The 21,960-nt window shown below is 33.3% G+C and overlaps 1 protein-coding gene across 1 annotated transcript in view; it reads left to right on the top strand.

The window, feature by feature from the left end:
* Orco (odorant receptor co-receptor) overlaps positions 1-20,997 on the top strand; it is a 49,930-nt gene extending 28,933 nt beyond the window's left edge. Inside the window, exons 7-11 of the mRNA XM_088226208.1 lie at positions 1,542-1,752; positions 7,000-7,099; positions 14,468-14,572; positions 19,132-19,287; positions 20,503-20,997. Of these exons, the coding sequence (XP_088082334.1) occupies positions 1,542-1,752; positions 7,000-7,099; positions 14,468-14,572; positions 19,132-19,287; positions 20,503-20,553 (623 nt within the window). The 3' untranslated portion in view covers positions 20,554-20,997. The remainder of the gene's footprint in view (positions 1-1,541; positions 1,753-6,999; positions 7,100-14,467; positions 14,573-19,131; positions 19,288-20,502) is intronic.
* The last annotated feature ends 963 nt before the right edge of the window (positions 20,998-21,960 follow it).

Raw genomic sequence — 21,960 nt, 5'->3', positions numbered from 1 at the left:
ATTTTCCCTTTTTGTTGCAACAAATTTAAATTACATAATCGCAAATATTTATCTTCTATTTATATTCAATAAAAAATAAATATGAACTACGGAAATTATTTAAATCTCATTTTTACATTATTAATTGCATGTGTATTGTGATATGCTTTCTCTGTGTTTAAAAATATTTTTATTTTTTTTAATTGCACTACGACAGGTCAGGATGGCATTCCAAACGCTCTCACGGCTGTATTATCTCGCGTATTTGCTTAAAAAATACACGAGAAAAACTATTTTCTCATTCCGCGAAAGCAGTTCAGAATAGCACCCTGAGAGGCCCAATAGCAGTAGCGAATTACAGTGCAGGACACTCAAGCTTGTGAAAAATCACAATTTATTTTGGTCTCACCGGGAATCAAACCGAGAATCTTCCGCGCGTGAGTCGTGGGTCCTTAGCCACCATGGAGGCCGCCATTGTTTTATCTCGGATGTTGCTAGAATTGGAAAAACCTGTCTATTTATTATGCGTCAGCGATATTAATATCATAAAGATTTTATGGGATAAAGGGACATCAGCTGTTTGATAATCATCCCACGCTTTTTGTTTCATACTTAAATTATTTTTATATAAGTTCAAACGTGACAAAAATATGAATGTAATGCTTCTTTGTTAGATTAATTTTATGTCGCATAAATTTTGGTAGCGTTTTTCGCGCTATAGTACCATCTAGTACAATATACAATATTTTTAAAGAAATTAGAGTCTATAAAATACTGTACAGTAAAAAAAGTAATTTTAATTTTTAATTTTCGCAAAAACAGTCATTGCATTGGCCTCGCCTCTAATACGTCACGATTTAAGTTCATTTTCAACTTTGTTCCAAATCATTCAAATTTTCATACAACATCATCACGAATCTTGACTTCACAACTATCACATGTCGCGTTTTTCCAATAACATTTTTTTTATATATTTTTTTTTAATGTTATATATGAAAACATTTCTCCACAATATCCATGTTGATTTTGAAAATACAATTAATTATTCTTGATCCATTTTATTTTTGGTTATTATTGGTTTTAGTAGTACGTGATATTTCTCTATTATACTTTGAATTCGATGTATAATTTATAATAAAACAAATATAAAGTGATGTAACATAAGAATAAAAATAGCAAGTGTACCAATTATATAAAGTAATAAGTTTATAAATCTACATATATTTTTTTTAAATCTCTAACAACTTAATGACTTAACGGGACAATTTATTGAAATACGCTCTGAGAGACTATCGATTAAAATTTAAAAACAAAAGACAGATCAGAAACGCTTCTACGTTTAAAAAGGGAAGTTTAACTATGAAAGGAAGAAGAGTCTTCGTATGATTTAAAACAAGTGTACGATTTACGATCCAGAAGCTTCTATCCTAATCCTAGCAAAAACAATAATTATACTAACCGATGGCTCATAGTTCATAATTTACTTTGTTATTAATAAGTATTTTCATTTCGCAATGATCCCTGCCCAATTTTAAATAAACCTTTATTATATTTCTTTGCAGACGATGGTATGAAAGGACAGGAGTCCATGGATGTTGACCTTCGAGGAATCTACAGCAACCGCCAGGATTTCGGTATGAATTTCAGAACAGGATCCACACTGCAACAATTTGGGACTAACGGGAATAATCCAAACGGATTAACTAAGAAACAGGAGATGCTGGTCAGGTCGGCGATCAAGTACTGGGTCGAAAGACACAAGCACGTTGTAAGGTAAGCAATATTTAATAAAGTTTTTTAGGTATAAACTTGTTGTAACGTAGGCAAAACATTTTTGAGAAAGGATCTTTAGATTTTTTATTTCAACAAACATTTGGATATGCTCAAAGCTTCGTTAATTAAAGTATTTTTTAATTGACTGGCAGCATACAGCCTTAAAAATGTATACATATTTATTTACTTTTTCTTTAATTTTATATTATTACATACATCACTGTATTTATAAAAACATAAAATCACACATTTATCCTATTTTAGGTCAAACTTTAAAAAAAAGTACCGTATATTTTACTTTTGGTGAAAGTGTTCCTTTGGCCTATGAAGGGGATGCTTCTAGTGTCTTAAAGAATCATCATCAGCATTCTTTTCTCCGCACCCAGTGGTACATTGGACACTGCACTGGTAAACCAAATGCAGGGTATTTCGTTAACTTGTCACATGGTGGTAAGGTAATCAATCCCTCGCTTCAGGTGCCAGTCCAGGATATGGCAGTTCAAACAATCTTCAAAATCAAAATTTCAGACCCATCCTGCCAGGAATCAAACTCAGAATCTCAAGAATAGTGGACGAATGCATATATTACTGACGCGGACTTAAGCTCACTCGATTTCATTATCCATGAGTTTTACCTGAGAGCAGTGGTTAAGTCGAAAACACTTGTTGACTTGTTTTCCACATAATCACTTTCCCGTTCAATGCATGTGGTGAACCATGGTACAAGCTTCTTAATGCTGTCCTCAAAGAACTCTCCTGCAAGCTCCTTTCCCCCTTCAAAGCCGCCTACTGCATCTGTTTGTCAGTTTTAAATTAATTTCCACCTATGTTTGCCTTCAAGGAGTTAAAACGGGGAGTGGTTCAAGACATCTCAACCAAATGAGTCCAAAAGCGCCATGGTGGCTAAGACTGTGTGAGGACAGGCGTTGTCGTTCAACAAACACACTCCACTCATCAGCTTTCCCCTCTTTTGGTTTTAAATTCTACTTTTGAAATATTTAAGGTCTCACAATATTGTTGTGCATTGATGGTCTCCCCCCGAGGAATAAATTCGTCTAAAGTGATGCGTTTGCGGTCCCAAAACACTGAGGTTCTGATTTTTTTTCCGCGATTGTTGTTTCAAACATTTCTACTGCCTCCACAAAACTCCCTACACCACTAAAACACACTCGTTCTGTTCATAACACCTTCGCCGTAAACCGTTTTGATTCGCGAAAGAAAATTGGTATGTGTTATTCCTTCCACGAGTAGAAAGCGGATTACAGTACGGGGCTCGCACTTGGCGAAATTTCTTATCGACATCTTCCACCCAACCGGACACTACAAGGTGAGTTTACGTACTACCATGTTCCTGCGATGAGATGCTCGCTCTGTCAAAAAATCCGCTCAGTGTTGCCAACCCCCAAAAAACAAAAAAACCACGGCCCCTTATGGTCACAGTCTCAGAGTACTTATTCGCTATCACTTAAATAGAAGACCTTTTGCTGCATTGTATTGAACCAAGGCGTTCCAAATTAATGGTTTGGTTTTCGGTTTAACAACAAACGTGTAACGGGCGCTTTCGGTTTGCGCTTGCAATTCTCGACCCGAGTACTTACATCCTGTTGTTTTGCTGAAAACTGTGGTTTATTTCGTTGTTAATAAACGTGTAATTATTTTTATCCGCATGGGCGACTCTATTAGTGGCGTATCATTACTCTAAGGCTTTGGTCGGCAAACCGCGGCTCGCGAGCCGCATGTGACTCTTTAGCCACTTGAGTGCGGCTCGCACAACCCAAGTTTCACTCTTCGCTTATTTTGTCAACGGGTCCTAATGAAGATCTTTTAGGGTTATTGCCGCTGAAATGTCAAACAAGTGGCGAGGATATTACAAACGCTGTCATTAAATGCACAAAGAAACAGCATCTTACACTTGATAAAATTGTTTAAATTTCAACCGATGGGACAAAAGTATGATTGGAGAGAGAAAAGGTTTTGTTTCTATTTTGAAGGCAACAATTGTTCACGAGATACTTGTTTATCGTTGCATCATTCACCAAGAACCGCTTTGTGCGAAGATATTTCCAGAAGAAATTCTATATTTTGGAATTGGTAATCAAGATTGTCAACACAATAGGTCAATTATCGCCAATTCAAAGAAATTTAAGTTGAAAAAAACAGTAAATACGCAAACCTTCTACTACATAATAAGGTCCGTTGGCTTTGAGAAAACCTTTTAAAAATAAAATAAATTTGGCTAGCAAATTTTTAAAAAAATCTTGTACCGCTGATATTTGGCTCATTTGACTATGAGTTTGCCGACCACCGCTCAGGAATATTATACCTAAAATAGCCATCAGCATTAAATGTTTCATAACCAGCTGATTTTTTGCACATGTATTCTGGATGTGGTACTTAACTAATACCTAAAACTTCCCGTCCCTCCCCAGCTTGCGTCTTGAGATATTAAATTATTTAGCGTGTTCGGTGGTATATCATATACTTAAAACGGTTATAACTTTTAAACGCAGGTTACTAGAATAATTTAAAGTATGGTGTTTTAATAAAAAAATAACGTTTTAATTTAGCACATAAAAACATTGCTTGAAAGAGCGGCGTTGTTTCGCTATCGAGGCGTTATTAAAATACGATTTTTGCTCTCAGCGACGGCGGCGCTAAGCAAATTCTGTAAAAATTAAAATATTTGCGCGATAAGTTACGTGCCTTGAATAAAGTAAATGGGGAATTGAGTATACAGATAAAAGGCTTCAAAAACAGCTGAACAGTCGTGGCCAAAGCCTAGCTTCATCTGTGTCGTATGCGTCTGATAAAAAGGCCTATCGCGGAAGTGATTCGGTGTTGAAAAATCGACAAATGTCAACCGCCGATAGCAAAAGCATGCCGCTCTTTCACTCAAAGTATAATACTAGTTTTAAAATCTGCAGCATATTACACTTACGTACTGAGTGTCGATATAAGCCATCATCTTTGTAAATGTATTTAAGTTGAATCCTACAGTACAACTGTTTCTGAAATATTGGACTAAATTATTCAAGTATTTTCATGCTTTTACCTCAGGGTATTGAAAACAAAGAGATATTTTATTCTTGTTTTTAAATCGCATTGTTTTGGTTTTAAGGAATCAGTATACGAAAGAAACAATTCTCATTCTAAAACTCGTTTAATTTTGCCCCAGGGAAATGCTCCTTACTTTATAAAATGCAAATCGTAATACAGGATTACAATAACCCGAGATAAAACAAACGTGAAAATAACAAATGAAGATCACAATGTTTCTAAATACACACAATAAGGTTTTTATTATTTTTAATTTAGATAAACATGACTGGGTAAAAAAATTCAAGTTTGCCGGTGAAATTTTTTGATGGATGTTCATTGTGATTTAATTCCTGTGTGGCTGTGATGAAATTTGTGTCTGTAATTGTGAATAATAATGTGTGTGTAATGTGATGGATATGTTGAAGGAGTGTAATATAGACAGCAACGATCAAATGTTTATTCAAAAGCTATTCTGGTACCAAACAGCTGAAATCAGACGTGGAAACGAAATATCAGATGCAACACCCATGCATCGGGGACTGTGAAAAGGTTGTATCCTGTTTCTCTTGCCTTTCAACTTGTATTCTGTTCATATTTTTAAGAAAGCGCTGAACAACAATAAAATAGGCCTGAAGATCAATGGAATTGTTATCAACAATATCAGGTACGCTGACGACACTGTTTTGCTGGCGAATACCACTATCAATCTTTAGAAACAGTTAAATAGTGTGGATGCATTTGGAAAACAACTGAGTTTAACAATTAATGTTGGCAAAACAGAATGGACAACATTTGGCAGACTTGATTACTCCGCATTTTTTCTAAAACCAAAGGATAGTGACATTGAAAAGGTGAACAAGTTAAAGTACTTCGGCAGCATTCTAACAGAGACCCTCTACCCAGGAAATTAAATGCAGAATTGAGGCAGCAGAAGCTGTTTTTAACAAAATGATAATCAAAACTTTAAAACAAGGCAAATATTGGTAAAGTGTTATATGTTTTTGAAAATAAACAAGTCTCTTTATGCTTGAAAAGACAAATATATGAATCATGCATCAATATTTGGCAATCCGGTGGCAACATATGGACTAGAAACCATGTCTATAACACAAAAAAGTACCCAGAAATTAAAATGCACGTAGTGATCCATGGAAAGATAGATGCTCGGTGTATGTCTAAGAGACAGAATAAGAGATGAAGAAATAAGGCGCCAAACCGGAGTCGTGGATATCATGGATCGTGCAGCGAAATTGAAATGGCAGTGGGCAGGGTACTTGCCGATACAAAGTGATGACAGGTAGACACCCAGAATAATAAAGTGGAGACCATGGGCAAATAGAAGAAGTGTTGAAAGACCACAGAAAAGATGGGTCGATGACATTGCCTCTATTACCAGTGAAACGTGAATTATAAAAGCGGGTGAAAGGAAGGAATGGAGACGTTTGGAAGAGGCCTTAATCCAGCAGTGGAGAGAATAGGGCTGCAGAAGAAGAAGAAGAAGTTATATGTGTGGTCTGTATTATTGTATGGCGGTGAGACTTGGACTCTGAAGGTAAAAAGTTTTGAGATGTGGTTGCACCGCAGAATGCCTAAGATATCGTGGACAAACCTGATAACAAAAAGTCTTGAGTCGAGCTAGAACAAGCAGAAAACTATTAACCACCATAAAAGTTCGCAAAATTTCATATCTGGGGAAAATATTGCGCGGAAAAAAGTACCCCTTGCTTCAATTAATTTTGAAGGGCAAGATTGAGGGTCGCCGAGGGGCTGGAAGAAGACTTGGCTGTGTAATATACGAGACTGGACTATGGAGTAGATTTCTCGGAGGGCACAGGACAGAGAGATTTTTGCCAGAGTGATTGCCAACGTTTCGAGTGCCTGACAGGAACTAAAAAAAGAAGAAGTGCCTGTGATACATACGATACAAGACTTATTCTCTTATTTTTTTTAAGGATGAAGTTGTATTTTTTATAATCTTCTAATAGACGTTTTCACACTGTATTTAGAAAGTTAAGTTTATGTAAATATGCAGGATTTAAATATCAAAAATATTTATCGTTATTATTAGACAACGAGGTTGACGACAAAAGACAGTTTACAAGCCCAAAAAATGACAAAATTGCCATTTTCCCTTCTCAAAAATGTTCTCGATCTAGTCGTTTACTGTAGTTGTTTATAATAATTTGTTTTATTTATTTATTGTTTTAGATTGGTGGCAGGAATTGGGGATGCATATGGAACTGCCCTTTTATTTCATATGTTGATCTCTACAATTACACTAACATTATTGGCATATCAAGCAACAAAGGTCAGTTATTTTAAGCCTAATTTCGTCAAGTCGATGTAAAGGTTTTTTTGTTGGGTACGGATGATTAGGGAAATATCTTTTTTTTTAAAACATTTTTAAAGTAATAAGGGTCTCTGAAATACAGTCCTCTAAAAAAATTGATAGTTATTAGCTTAAAAAGTATTTTTAAATTGGTAATTTTAAATATCCGTAAAAACTGTCATTGCATTGGCCACGCCCCCAATACGTCACGATTCATGTTCATTTTCAACTTTGTTCCAAGCCATTCAATTTTTTTAAGGATATCATTACGCATCTTGACGTCACTACTATCAATGCCAAACATGTCGCAAAATTTTTTTTTAGATTTTTTTAAAGTTAGTTGAAAAATTAAGTTAATAGATTTTTTTGTAAAGATTTTTTTTTAAATAACGAATCAACTTTGTATTGTAGGATAAAAGATACTTACTATTAAGCTATTTGGAGAAAAAAAATACGATCGTTGACTCAATAGTTTGGCTACACTTGGGACATCCAGCCTAAGTTCGGATTTTTACTAAAATTTCTTAAAAATCCGAATAATTGACGAACGACTGAATATTGCGGAACATACAAGGGGGATAAATCGATAGGCATTAAGGTCCTCTATAACATTGCAGGGACGAACCATGTATAGAAGCGATTATGCGCAGCTTACCATTATATTTGTAACTTTATTTACAGAAAAACAAATAAATAATTAACATTTATTTTCAATCATTTCCACCGTTTGTATTTTTATCCTAATATAAATATGAATTTTAATCAAACGCGCCCAGCACCTGCGGTGAACCAAGAAACTAGCCGATTATTCCATCTTATTTTTCATACAAGTAAGTATACTTTATTTTGAATGTATTAACCTCAGTGCGGGTTTTTTCTCCTAGATTAAACTTGTAGATTACACAAATTATTTGAAGATTTTTGATTTGGAAAACAATATTTCAAACGTTGTTTCTTAAAGACTATTTGTCTTTGAGAAGGTACTTTTCACATAAGACCATAATTACTTTTATGCATCATATTGCAGGACATATAGCGCTCCACGCGGCCGTTTTTAGCACTATTAATTACTAGAACAATTCGGCCAGTTGACATTTTAATTGAATACCTAATATCGACTGAATTCATAGTGGTATTTTTTATTTATTTTTAATGAATTATGTTTTAAAGTAATGGATAATATAACTATATAATATATCACGAAGTTACATCGTTTGAGTTGATTTCATGGATGAGAGTTGTTGTATCGCACAGAACCACAGAAAAATATCAATTTATAGTATGTATTACTTACATTATATTATGTACCTTTTATGTAGGTACAAATATATATTTGTTTATAGCTTACCTGTAAATAAAATCACCATTTGCCACTGCCACCTATGATTCACCTTCCCAGTTACAGGCTATATGTGAAAACATTCCTTCTCAATATCCATATTGATTGTAAAAATACAATTAATTATTTTAAACCCATTTAATATATTTATACCGGTATTCATAGTTCCTACGTGATATTTCCCTATCATAATTGAATAGTTTGTCTTTCATCACTTAATTTTTTTGCGATAGCAAATGTATTTTTTTTATTTTATTTAAATCTTTAAGTAGGGCACACATATCAAACATATTGTGATGTGTGTTCTAATAATAACATTGCAAATATATTTAATTTATAAATTGTTTATCACATATGTCTTGACCATTATTTTAAATTTTGATATGTTTTTTTCTTCTTAAATATTTTTTTCCATTTCGTAATACATGCTTTAAATAAAATTGAATTTTGTGACTTTGCCTTTTTCCTAAATGGAAGTCTAATTTTGTTATTTTCTCTAGTATTGTGATCGTGTTCATGCTGGTTCCTATCATTTTTTTTACAAAATTCTGTTTTTTTATTAGAGTTTATAATTTTATGAACAAATATCATTGTATTGTAAAATATTCTTTGTTTATATGTTAATAATTTCATTTCATTTACCATCGACTTTACCCTCGTGTATCTGTTTTTTTTCAAAATGATTCTAAAGGCTTTATTATAAGAGTATTTAAATAAATAATCGCAAAGATCAAAACATACAAACAAACAAACCTTTACGCTATTTACCTGTAAGTGAAAGCAAAGAGGAAAGAACGTCATATAACTCTGTCTTTACAGATGCCGCTTCCTCTAATTTTATACATCCTTTCATGCACGCCCGCCGATTATTCCAGCATTCCAAATTCTGTCCATCTTCAAATATTTTTCAGATTTGGTCATTGCGTGTCTTTCTCGGTCTTTCTCGATTTTTTCCAATTCTCGATTCCTCCATTCGTTCTATATAAATCATTTACTTGTACGAGTATACGCATTCTCCTTGAATGCAGCCCTGGTAGATAGATGATTAAAACATATATACTCCTAACATCTTTTTTTACATATTTGATTCTACATTTACAGTAGTGCAAAGATCTACATTTCCCTGAAAACCGCTCGTAAATCGGTTAGGCGTTTAGGAGGAGTTCCGTGACATTACACGTACAAAATATATATATATATATAAAGATATAAGTTAGCACATTATAACAATAGAATTCCATAAATAATTTAAATCAAACGAATACAAATATTATTTTAGCACATTATAACAATAGAATTCCATAAATAATTTAAATCAAATGCTTACAAATATTATTTTACAAATCCTTTTTTTCTTTTTAAACTACAGAATTTTACTCATTTTTGAAGATAACGTAATGTTTGCAAATATGTGGTGCGCTTGGTAAGGCAATAAAATGTCTATTTGTCAGACATCAGTTGTTTAACTAACGTAATTAAATGTATTAACACAACATTGACCCAAAAATATTCAATTGCATTTTTCTCTAAACGATTGCATTCAATATTATTTATATTTGATATGCTAAAAGGAATTCAATGCAATATAAATACGATATTTTAATTACTGTATGAAACTGTTTTAATCTAAATGATTAATTTACAATTTATGGAAATTTAATGTTATTAATGACATCACGTACAAATATTTTTTTATAATTTCAAGGAAATTGAAATTTGCAGCGGCTGGGAGAAACAAATGATTTGTACTCATTCTGTTTAAATAACTTATTTTATTTTGTTTTATTTTTTATTTGCTACTACTAATATGATAATTACATTATGACTACACCAGAACCTTATTTATTAATATAGAGAAGTTTCATATAGTACCTACTTAGTAAAAAAAATGTATGATGCAACTAAATATTTTTGTATTATTGATCGTTTCAACATTCAGCTGAAACAATTTTCCAATTTTTAAACTTCTTCTAGGACCAGTTGGTTTTATTACAATATTTACCATTCCTGTTGTAATTTGTTAATCTGAATGACTCCTGAGGGGGTGAAATCCAGTCTTTCGTCTACAAACATTTGGACAAACTCAAATATTGTAATAAATAGTTTATATTTACACCTGATAATGGGTCACTCAGAATACCTGCAACTAGTTTTGTTATTATTTATTAAACTCTTATATGGTGAAAATTACAACGTGTGTTATTGTAAATACTAAATATTTTAATAAAATAAATAAAACAACTTTGTTTTTAACCACTAATTTTTATTTTTCACCGACCGGTTTCAAAGCAAACAAGCTTCTTTGTCAAGGTTTACGTAACTAATTGAAAAGTGAAGTGAAAAATAAAAATTAGTGGTTAAAAACAAAGTTGTTTTATTTACTTCATTATAATGAATAACCACAAAGTTAGTGCTTCAAATATAAACTTTATACTAAATATTTTATTTATATTACAGCATACATTTAATTTGCCTACAGGTTTCAGAACATAACTGTTCCTTTGTCGAGGCTTAAAATAAAGTCACACTAAAGATTTTAATTTTTTTACAAATGATGACTATCTGCCTAAAATATACTATCTGCCAGTGGCGAATGGTGATTTTATTTACAGCTAAGCTCTAAAAAAATATCATATATTTGTATCTACATAAAAGGTACATAATATGATGTAAGTAATACATACATACTATGAATTGATATTTTTCTGTGGTTCTGTGTGATACAACAACTCTCATCCATGAAATCAACTCAAACGATGTAACTTCGTGATATATTATATTATGTAGATATATTATCCATTACTTTTACATATAATTCATTAAAAAATAAATAAAAAATACCACTCTGAATTCAGTCAATATTAGGTATTCAATTGAAATGTCAACTGGTCGCATTGTTCTAGTAATTAATAGTGCTAAAAACGGCCGCGTGGAGCACTATATGTCCTGAAATATGACGCATGAAAGTAATTATGGTCATATCAAAAGTACCATCTCAAAGAAAAATAGTCCTTAAGAAAAAATGTTTGAAATACTCTTTTCCAAACCAAGAATCTTTAAATAATTGGTGCAATCTGCAAGTTTAATCTAGGAAAAAAAAACCCGCACTGGGGTTAAGACATTTAAAATATGGTACATTTATTTATATGAAAAAATAAGCTGGCTAGTTTCTTGGCTCACCACAGGCGCTGGGCGCACTTTATTAAAATTTATATTTATATTAGGATAAAAATACAAACGGTGAAAATGATTTAATATAAATGTTAATTATTTATTTGTTTTTCTGTAAATAAAGTTACAATAAAACATTATTATGGTTAGTCAAATATAATGGTAAGCTGCGCATAATCGCTTCTGTACACGGTTCGCCCCTGCTATCTGCTTACATATCGCGGCTTAAATTCAAAAGGGCCATAAATCAAAAAACCCAAAACATCGTTTGATAACAAAAACGAGATTTAAATCGGTCATATTTTCTTTAAGAAAAGGCCCTAATCGATTTTGCCTTGGAAATGACTTAAATCATACATTTTGCGTGTTCGTAGCTAACTTCAGAACGAAACGGCCATCTTAATCAAAGGGGGCTGATGTGATGTTTTATGTTTCTGGGAGACAGTTAGCACAAAACACCATAATTAGATGGATTAAGCTGTAAAAAACACATGCACTATTAAAAATTAATATAAAAAGTAAGATACTAAAAAAAGCTAAAACTCATGTCAAAAACTGAATTGGCTTAACCGAAAATAATGAAATTTTGATGTGTGGCCTCTTTCAATTTAAGCAGCGATGTGTTCAGTGCTGAGTGTAAATGGATTAAATGTCTCACATATTTGCAATAGATAAGTATGAAAAATTTGAAATTCAAAAAGCTGTCATTAATAATATTCCCATAATAAATAGCTAAAAATGTTTAAGAAATTAAAAATATTGGGCAACAATATTTTGAGTTTGTCCAATTTTTCGTAGACGAGGACTGGACTGGAAATTTGGAAAAACTCAAAATATTGTTGATAAATCCACCTGGTTCATGAAGAAGTATAGAAATTGAAAAAATAACATTTTCAGGCGTTGCCTAGTATGTAGGTAAAATAATTCAATTAGATTAATCTCACCCGCATAAATAAGGGTTTCAGCTTTTTAACTTCACAAACATCAACAAATGAAAGAATTGAAGGAATATATATGTTCAAATATAAGCAGAATGGTGAATATTACACAGTGTGTAAAATGGCCACTTAAACCAGCCATTGACAGGTCATAAGCCTTGTAGATGCCTAGACTTCTATATTACCTTCTCTTAAATGTTCTTCATCTCTGTTGTAATATGTTAAAAACATTTGGTTTTTGTTTATTATAAGCCATGAAAAGTCATGTTCCAAAACCGTTTGGTAAATTAAATTTAAGTTGTGATTTTACACCAATATTTTTTTAAAATACATTCGGGGTTTCAAAAAAAAAATTTTTAACTTACGTAATCCAAGTCAATCCGATATTTATTTATTTATGTTTTATTTTATTACTGTGACGTTTAAGAAGAAAAGCCTCATACTTTGGTCAAATATTCGTACATGAAGGATAGAGAGCAGACGGGATATGAGACGGAAAAGAGCATCATGGGTCAGAAATCTCAGAGAGTGGTTTCGTGTGCCGGATACGACCGCGCTAATTAGACTGGCCCAGAGCCTCGATTATGATGGGTAGATAAAGACGTCATACCTTCACCTTGACGGTGAAGTTGAAGATAAATTCCCCCTAGCGATTATAAAGATATACTACCGACCCCCCCGCCCCCCCCTTCAAGTTTTGGGTAGGTACATCAATATGAAACAAGGGGAAGCGTACGTCACGGTACACATATCTACGCTCTATAATGACATAGCTTCAGTATGACGTCATAGTTGAAGATAAAAGTCTCTCGACCGACTGCAAAGGTATAGTACCGCTACCCCCACCATCAAGTTTTGATGTAAGGACATCGGTTTATACCGACGGGTCTAGAGCCCCTCGATACGCTTATCTACGCTTTAAAATTGACAAAAAAATTGTTCCACCAAGCAATTTTTCCTTTAATTATGATTTATTAGAGTTTTTTATAGTTTTGAGGCTGCCACTTTTTTCTGAAAAGCCTATTAAAAATATGAGAGAGAAATAAGTAAATTTTGAAGTTGAATTAAATTCCGACATACCTGTCACTTTAATTAAATGAACGCCTCGATGAGAAAATAGTCGCAAGGTTCTGTCTTATTAACAAATAAGAGTATCTAGGCGTTAGAAAGTTACACTAGTTATTATATCGTTTTTCTATATTTCCAAGTGTATGTATCGAGACGTTAAAGAAGCCGGCTTTGTAGCCGACCGGTAGATACATACAGACGATCGTTAAGCGATTTCATGTTCAAGCAAGCATTTTTTGCTTGAATGAGTTTATTTGAGTTTAAAATCGCGGAAGTGAGCACTTTTTATTACAGAAGCCTATTTAAACTATAACTGAGAACTATTTTAAATGTTAATGACGTAAGGAACGCGCAGTAATTATTTCGATCATATGAAGTCAATATAGACGATGTAGAACATTCCAAGGTACGATACAAATAAGTATACCGTCTCGATATACTCAGATAAAGAAAGCGTTCATAATCGAGGCACAGGATCGTGATGTATTCAGAATGATGCTCGCCAACCCCTGGTAGGAGAGGCAAAAGAAGAAGAAATTAACATATATTTTAATAATAATTAGAATTAAGTTAATATAAAGAGTTTCATGTATTATGTTTGTACTATTTCAAGATCAAATAAATTAAATAAATTATGCTACACTCCGTCGGTAGACTGCAAACATTGTATTTATTACAGTGTATCTATGAGTTGACTAACTCCGTAAACCAGACGCCAAACAATCTTATTTTTTACATTTAAGTTAAAAAGTGCTGAAAAACTAAACAGTGTCGGTTAGATATATACTTTATCCTACGTATTGTCTGATGTACGTTTTTTGTCTGTTTCAGATATCCGGGATTGATGTTTACTCCTTGAGCGTTATTGGCTACTTAGTTTACTCCTTGGCTCAGGTGTTTATGTTCTGTATCTTCGGAAACCGGTTGATCGAGGAGGTATTTATAATAAATTTCTTAGAACTTTACGGTCGTTCAAATGCATGAGGTTTTCTGGGTTATTATGTCGATGTCGTTCGCCCAATTTTAAACATTTAGTTTCGAAGTAATTTGATAGTTAATAGCGTTCATACACGGAAACTAGATTAACAGTCGTTTTGCAATTATGTGCAAACCGCATTGACGAATGAAATTCTAGCAACTTAAAATCACACTTTAACGGACGGTTAAGCGAATGAAATAAAAATGCGAAATATATTTTCAGGGTTCTCGGTATCTGTCAGCTAAGTGCTAGACCCACAATAAAGTATGAATGATCCACTTCCGGGCCTGACCTTAGCTATACCGGGGTACTATATAATAAAATAAGATGTTTAATGCCCAAAAAAGGGACCTTCTTTTGTATGCCGTGGTGGCGGCCAGTAAAAATTGTGTTGCGCCCCTGAGAAGGGCCCCCATTTTTCTCGATTTTGATTAATTTTACCCTAAAAGGGCACTGTCTTTAACTTCGACTATGATTGATTGATTGATTGATTGTGGATTGTGGACACATTCCAAATTGTAGGTCTGCCACAGTACATATCAATCGTATAGAAATATTGCTTTTAATATTAGCCCTTCCCCTACTATGCCAAAAACATCCGCGCGTTACGGTGCTGTGTAGTCATTATACATACAACAAATGAGAGATTTTAAGTCGGAATATTCGTGAGCTTCAATTATTTATAGCTAAAGTCAAAAGTGATAATATTTTTATCCTTTTTTTATTGCTAAAAACATGAGCTCATGCTCGCAGCGTGGGAAAAAACCACCCCTGACGAAAGTCAGATAGCTACTAACTGGCTTCCGGGAGAAGTACCAAACTTTGCTGTTAGTGCGTGTGACGCGTGAAATTGTCTCTCTTGCTCCCAAATATAGCTGTATTATCGAGAGTGAGATGTAAATAGTGTGTGAGACAATTGAAAGCCGCCAGTCCACAATTCAGGAAAAATGAGATATTGGTGTTATTGGATCTAATAAGGTAAATTTTGCGTTCTGCTTAAAACCGCCAGAGCGTTTTCATGCAGAAACCCATAAAAATCACCTTCAGAAAATAGTGTCGATCACCAAAACGGCATTTCTCGAATTGTAGAACTCACCCACAGCACAAGAAAAATCTCACGATTTATGTAAATGCTGATGGGAAAATAAATGCCTCCATAAATCTAGTTTCTTAAATTAATTAAGTGAATAGATACAATACTTTTTTGATTTTATAAATTAAAAAAAAAATGTTTTAATATAGAACGTCACCTCATACATTCAAAGTTTGAAAGAGGTATCGTCCAATATTAGATCTGTCTGTTTTCGGGAAAATTCACATCTTAGATTGTGTGGTCAGCCAGACATTAAAATCATTAAAACAGGTCAAACACGTTATCAAATTGTTATTCGTATTTTATAAAAAAACGAATGCACGCATTATTTATCATTTGTGAAGTAGTAAACATTCCAACTGTTGTGTAGATTTGATTATTCACCCTTTTCACAAAAGTGCTATTATCTTAGTTTCACTTTTCTATGGCTGGCTGGTTTCTTAAGACTTTGACTTCGTACAAGGTCTTGTATGTTCAATAGACCATTTAGAAATAAAAGAGTTATAAATGCCAATATGTTCATTATTTGAGTACGCGTTCATGTAGGTTAATGATTATTTTTTCCATTACTAAATAATATTTTCAGCATTTTTAGAGCGCCAATCTCCACTTACTGATTTTACTTATTTGACTTAAAAACTAGTAGAATGTATTTTGTGCAATTTGCAAAATGGTATATTGAACAGTAAAAGTAAATTTTCTATTGTACTAGAGATTTATCTCCGATTTTCGATAAATTGCTTTTTATGTTCTCAAAAAGCATGAATTATTCAATAAAAAAATATTTTCACTGTTTCATAATTGTAAAATGGGGCCGACCGAAAATCTAACTTATAATTTATTCTACTTATAGAGATATTAAAGTTATTAGATGCAATTTGTACTAGCCAGATATCCCCGGCATGGGAAGTTAATAAAGCCAATTTTAGTAATGAAAATTATTATAGAATATTATCGTAGGTGTTCTTGATATTATGTTACTACTACTGACATCTATGATAATAAATTCATAACTAATGTGCTTCAATATTGCTTGTAAATACAGAAAATTATAAAAACCGCTTCGCTGCTTTGCATTTTAAATTGTAGGTGTATTAGATAAAACTAAAGATTAATTATTATTTTATATATTATAAAGTTAACAAAAAAAAACTCCACTCTACCCCAGCTAAATTTCAATTTTCTGATAGTGAGTTATTTACAACTCGTTGAAAATGATCCCAATATCAAAATATTAAAAAAAAAAAAATTTTGGCGAAATTTGATGAATACGTATTTGGTCATAGTTTTTTTTCACTCTCTCACTAATGCCTTCCCGATATCGTGCGAAAATACAACCGCAAATCGTACTGATTATGCCTAGCTAAAATCGGCAAAATCGAGATTTCGGTGTCCCGTTTTCCGCACCCTAAATCTGAACCGATTTTTTTTTTCATTTTAGAAATAGCATCAGAATGAAATTTTCTGTGTAGGTATTTTTTTTTGTTTTTCAGAAATATTTATCATATTTGTATACTGTACGAAGAAAGACGGCGTGTAAAACTGGGCGGTTTTTTGAGTTTTCGGATGGTCCTAGCTCCCATGAGAAACAATTTATCAAAAAAGCACAACAATAGAGACGCCAATGGTATATATCTATATTGTGTAATAAATTCACTGCTACAGTCCAGGGAGAAAATATGAGAACACTTTTGTATGAAGTATGTGTCGGGTTCATAGTCCATAATCGATGACACACACGTGCTTAAGCGTTTTACCTGAAATAGTGTGATGACCAAAGAAACAATGTCATCATTTTCTATAGAATCCAATACAACATCATAATGCAACTCTAACAGAATTGCACATAAAATCTGGGGCATCGTTCTGCAGTACATTCACATCGTCCCTACCATAAAAAAGGGAACTACAAAGAAACGTCGCCTATAAAGAGACCACAAAACGCAGTCAAAGTCAGTCAGCCCAACAAGTTCAGTTCAGTCAGTCAGTCCAGTTCAATCAGTCACACAGTTCCAGCATGTGGTTCAAGTGCAGTCTCTTCAACCCATCATCGCCGCTATGCTCGCGCTACACAACCAAGTGCTGTATCTTATTCGCCATGTAATAAAAGCGCATTCAACAGTAATCTCGTATCTCTAACTGGGGTAGAAGCTTCAACCAACCCTCAACTACTAAATCCTACATATGTATTTCCTCTTCCGTATAGGGGGAGAAGTCAATCGTATGCGCACTCTTTAAATTCTTTACTGTACATATGTTTGAAGTCAATTAAAATTCACATCTTAACTATACAATCAGAATTTCTATCGTATTGCAATTTTAGACGGTTGACTCTGAATACAGGTCCAGATAAATCTACAAACTTACCTAAACATACTCTGTTGTTCAAAATAATAATTTTTACATCTTTTGAGAAGTTTGCCTGAGTCTTTTGTTTAGTTTTGTCTGGTAGTTTATTGTATAATTTCATTCTCTGGTTTATTAGTCTCGATTGTCCTTGTCTTGCTTTAGAAAATTGGATATAATATTTTTCTGATATTTTTGTATTATGTCCATGTTGACTACAATTTTTTACAAGTTTTAGTTCTTCATCTACAATTACATTAGTGGCTAACTTATGGAAAATTTTAATGACTCTAGTTAAAAGAGTTCAGTTCTAAATAATTGCTTAGTTTGTTTAAAAAGTTCTCTAGTTGCAGTTAAATAGAAAAGATCATATACTAACTTTACTATTTTATTTTGTTGTCTTTGTAGTCTGTTTATGTCATTTTGATATCCTGTTCCCCGTAGTAATTTCATATAACAAATTAATGTTTTTACATAGGCTTCATACATTAGATTTTTTTCCGTTTTTAGAACAAAATTTTTGATTTTTAAAAAAAGACTCGGTAATGTCGCCACTTTGTTAATTAAATTGTTGATATGAGTTTTCCATAAATATAAGTTTTATGTGACAACAATTACAATAATAATTTTATGTGGAGGCATCTAATTGGACTTAATGGTTTGTATTTAGAATATAATTGAGTTGATAAATATCGAACGGCAGTTTGTCCTCCCAAATTATTTTTTGAGATTTGTTTTACAAAAAGTAGTGAAAAAAAATATAATCGTTTCAGTACAATTCAAATTAAAACACGTCATTATTACAATGAAAACACTGTCAAAAAACTCTGTTTCAATTCAGAACCTAATAGGTCCACATGGACATTGTAGTAGATTGTTGTGGACATATTGGCGTTTGATATTTATCAATTCAGTTGTAACTTATAAAGTGTATAAATGTCTGTTAGCTTTCCAATGAAATAAAAATAAATAAATGAGGAAAAGTAACACCGCGTTTCCTCTTAACTCTCCAGATTTGCAATATAAAACTTTGTTTGTTGATCTGGTCTTAAATGTGTCAAATTTGTCTTTTTACAGAGTTCCTCAGTTATGGAAGCAGCTTACTCCTGCCACTGGTACGATGGATCCGAGGAAGCTAAAACCTTCGTCCAAATAGTCTGTCAGCAGTGTCAGAAAGCCATGAGCATTTCCGGAGCCAAGTTTTTCACCGTGTCTCTTGATCTTTTCGCTTCGGTAAATATTAATCACATTTTTAATATTACCGATTGCCGAAAAAGCTGAAATAATGTGAATAAATATTGGTGAATAACTTAGTGACATATCAATACATAGACATACCCTGAGCTATAAAAAATGATCACACTTAATTCATGCCCAAACGCTCAGTAATGCCTAACGCGTATTTAGTTGTTCTTCGACCGCTACCTAGGCGTGACGTGGCGTTTATAATCGAAGCAAAAATGTTTACTTGTGTCATGAAAACGTGTAAAAACCTTTCGGATGAACATTGTTAAAAGGTATTACAACAGAGATGAAGAACATTTACGGAAATTGGCCACTTTACGCACTGTGTAACATTAACCATTCTGCCCATGTTTGAACATCTATATTCCTTCAATTCTTTCATCTGTTGATGTTTGTGAAGTTAAAGAGCTGAAACCATATCATACACATTTCCTCAACTCTTCGGCTGCTCAGCCGTATGAATCTCACCCACGTGATAAAGGTTTCAGCCCTTTTACTTCGCAAAAGTCAACAGATGGAAGAGTTGAGGAAATGTGTATGTTTATACATGGGCAAAATGGCGAATGTTACAAAGTGTGTAAAGTGGCCACTTAAACCAGCCAATGACAGGTCATAAGTCCTGTAAATGCCTAGACTTCCATATTCCCTTCCCAAATTTGTTTCCCTCTGTTGAAATGAATATGTTCTTTTTCTTTTCCACATCCGCTCCTAAGTGGAGCATGTGGACATCACCAGTTGCCTCCAGGAGACCCTATCACCAGCCAGCACTCTCGTTTCTTCACAAGACATGTCAATCCAGCGCCCCTTAATTCTGCCAAATAAAGTCTAAAGATCGACATTGACGGCCTTCCAGAACGGCGTGATCCTGCAGGTTTAATGAAGAGGCAACCAGGGTTTAGGTTCTCCTGAGCCATGCGCAGCACGTGTCCAAGCCAGGTCTACCGCCGCATCCTCAAAACGCTCGTTATAGGAGACTGCGGCGTCCGTTCTCGGACTTCAATGTTAGTTATAAAATCGAACCACCTTATACCTAATATTCTTCTCACGCTCTTACTCTCAAAACTCAGAGGTTTGGTGTTTTGAGCTTTGGTAAGGTGCCAAGATTCACACCCATATAGGAGAACTGGCAGTATACAAGCGTTGAATAATCATCCCTAGAATAATGTTTAATATATCTAATATTTATTTACTCGTATTTTACAGGTACTCGGAGCTGTTGTAACATACTTCATGGTGCTGGTTCAACTGAGTTAAATTACTATTTTATTTACAAGAAGGAGATTCAAATTTCTACTGCATACTCGTTAATGATATCAAAACCTCACATATAAAAAATACTGTTAGGCTAAAAGTAATATTCACACCATCATAGTTGTTTTTTCGTGGCATTGTGGTTCATATTATTAGATATCATTTTTACATTTTTTATAAATTATTTAAATTATCTCTAAGGTATTTTGGTTGCTGTATTCCTTCTTTAAGAACAAAATATTTAACAGTATTGACGCTTACCGTGATTAATTAAACGTATTAGCCATTGCACTACAGAAGCCTCCTATTTAAAAAAATCCGTTATTGCCAGTATATTACTACGATGCGACGTATTGAATTGAATTAAAAAAAATATTATATAAGGTTCACAGTGAGCACTACGGGTTGTCTCTTAAATTGTTTGTGATTAAAGAAACTTGACCCGGTTGAAAGCATTTTTTAGATTTTCCCGAAATTCATACCATTTTTTCTTCCTTAATGAGTTCGATAGATTGGAATATTCTAAATTAACCAAATTTTACTATTCATAAACAAAAATGGCAATTCGTTCAGTAAAATTAACTTAATATTTACATGTAGATTCGTTTGTATAACATAACAATTACCTACCTTAAACGCTTTAAAATCTAATATTGTAGTTACCATAGGTAAGCACCCACACTGGTTACGCCACATGCATTATATGTGTTTGTATATAGCATATTTACTGGACTGCGACGTTAGATTTATTTACTATCTACTTGACCCTGGTAAAAATATTGTAATTTCTACTGTACGTACCATATTCTGGCTAAAATAATAACCAAACTGTCACCGAGTGAACAAACTAGAGTGTCACAAACTGAACCCAGCACGATCGCAAATGATTTGTTTTGGCGATTAATAATCCACTATGTCGTGTTATCGAATATTAATAATCAAGAAACCTTCAAGTGCCCATCCTTTCTGACCACACGATCTGATCCTGCATGCCGTGAAAAAAATTTGAACAATAAGGTGCCAAGAACTCCAGTACAATATAGATAATTGCCTTAGATTGTGTTAGGGTTCAGTAGCAAAGAATTTAATGAAAACGCAAATCCATGAACCAGTAATTCGAGCGTCCATCAGCTTCAAGCGAGTGGCGCGATCACACGAAATATAATTAAAAACAACAATGCGCGGATACACTAGGGTAGTTAACTTTTGTCACTACACAAACAATAATATTTTTTTTGAAAAAAAAACTAATTTTTAAGTGAACTCAAATCATTGTGATGAAACGTAGCATTTTTAATAAATAAAATATAAATAACCCTGCATTTAGACACAGAAAATGACAAACAAAGGTGTGCATCAGTTTATTATATCAATTTGATGCATAATCATTTTAGTAATTTTTTATTAAAT

This window comes from Micrasema longulum, unplaced genomic scaffold, assembly GCF_059751315.1.
Source record: "Micrasema longulum isolate JH-2025_06_02 unplaced genomic scaffold, ASM5975131v1 h1tg000039l, whole genome shotgun sequence".
Taxonomy (NCBI): domain Eukaryota; kingdom Metazoa; phylum Arthropoda; class Insecta; order Trichoptera; family Brachycentridae; genus Micrasema; species Micrasema longulum.
This window is presented reverse-complemented; position numbering and strand designations above follow the sequence as displayed.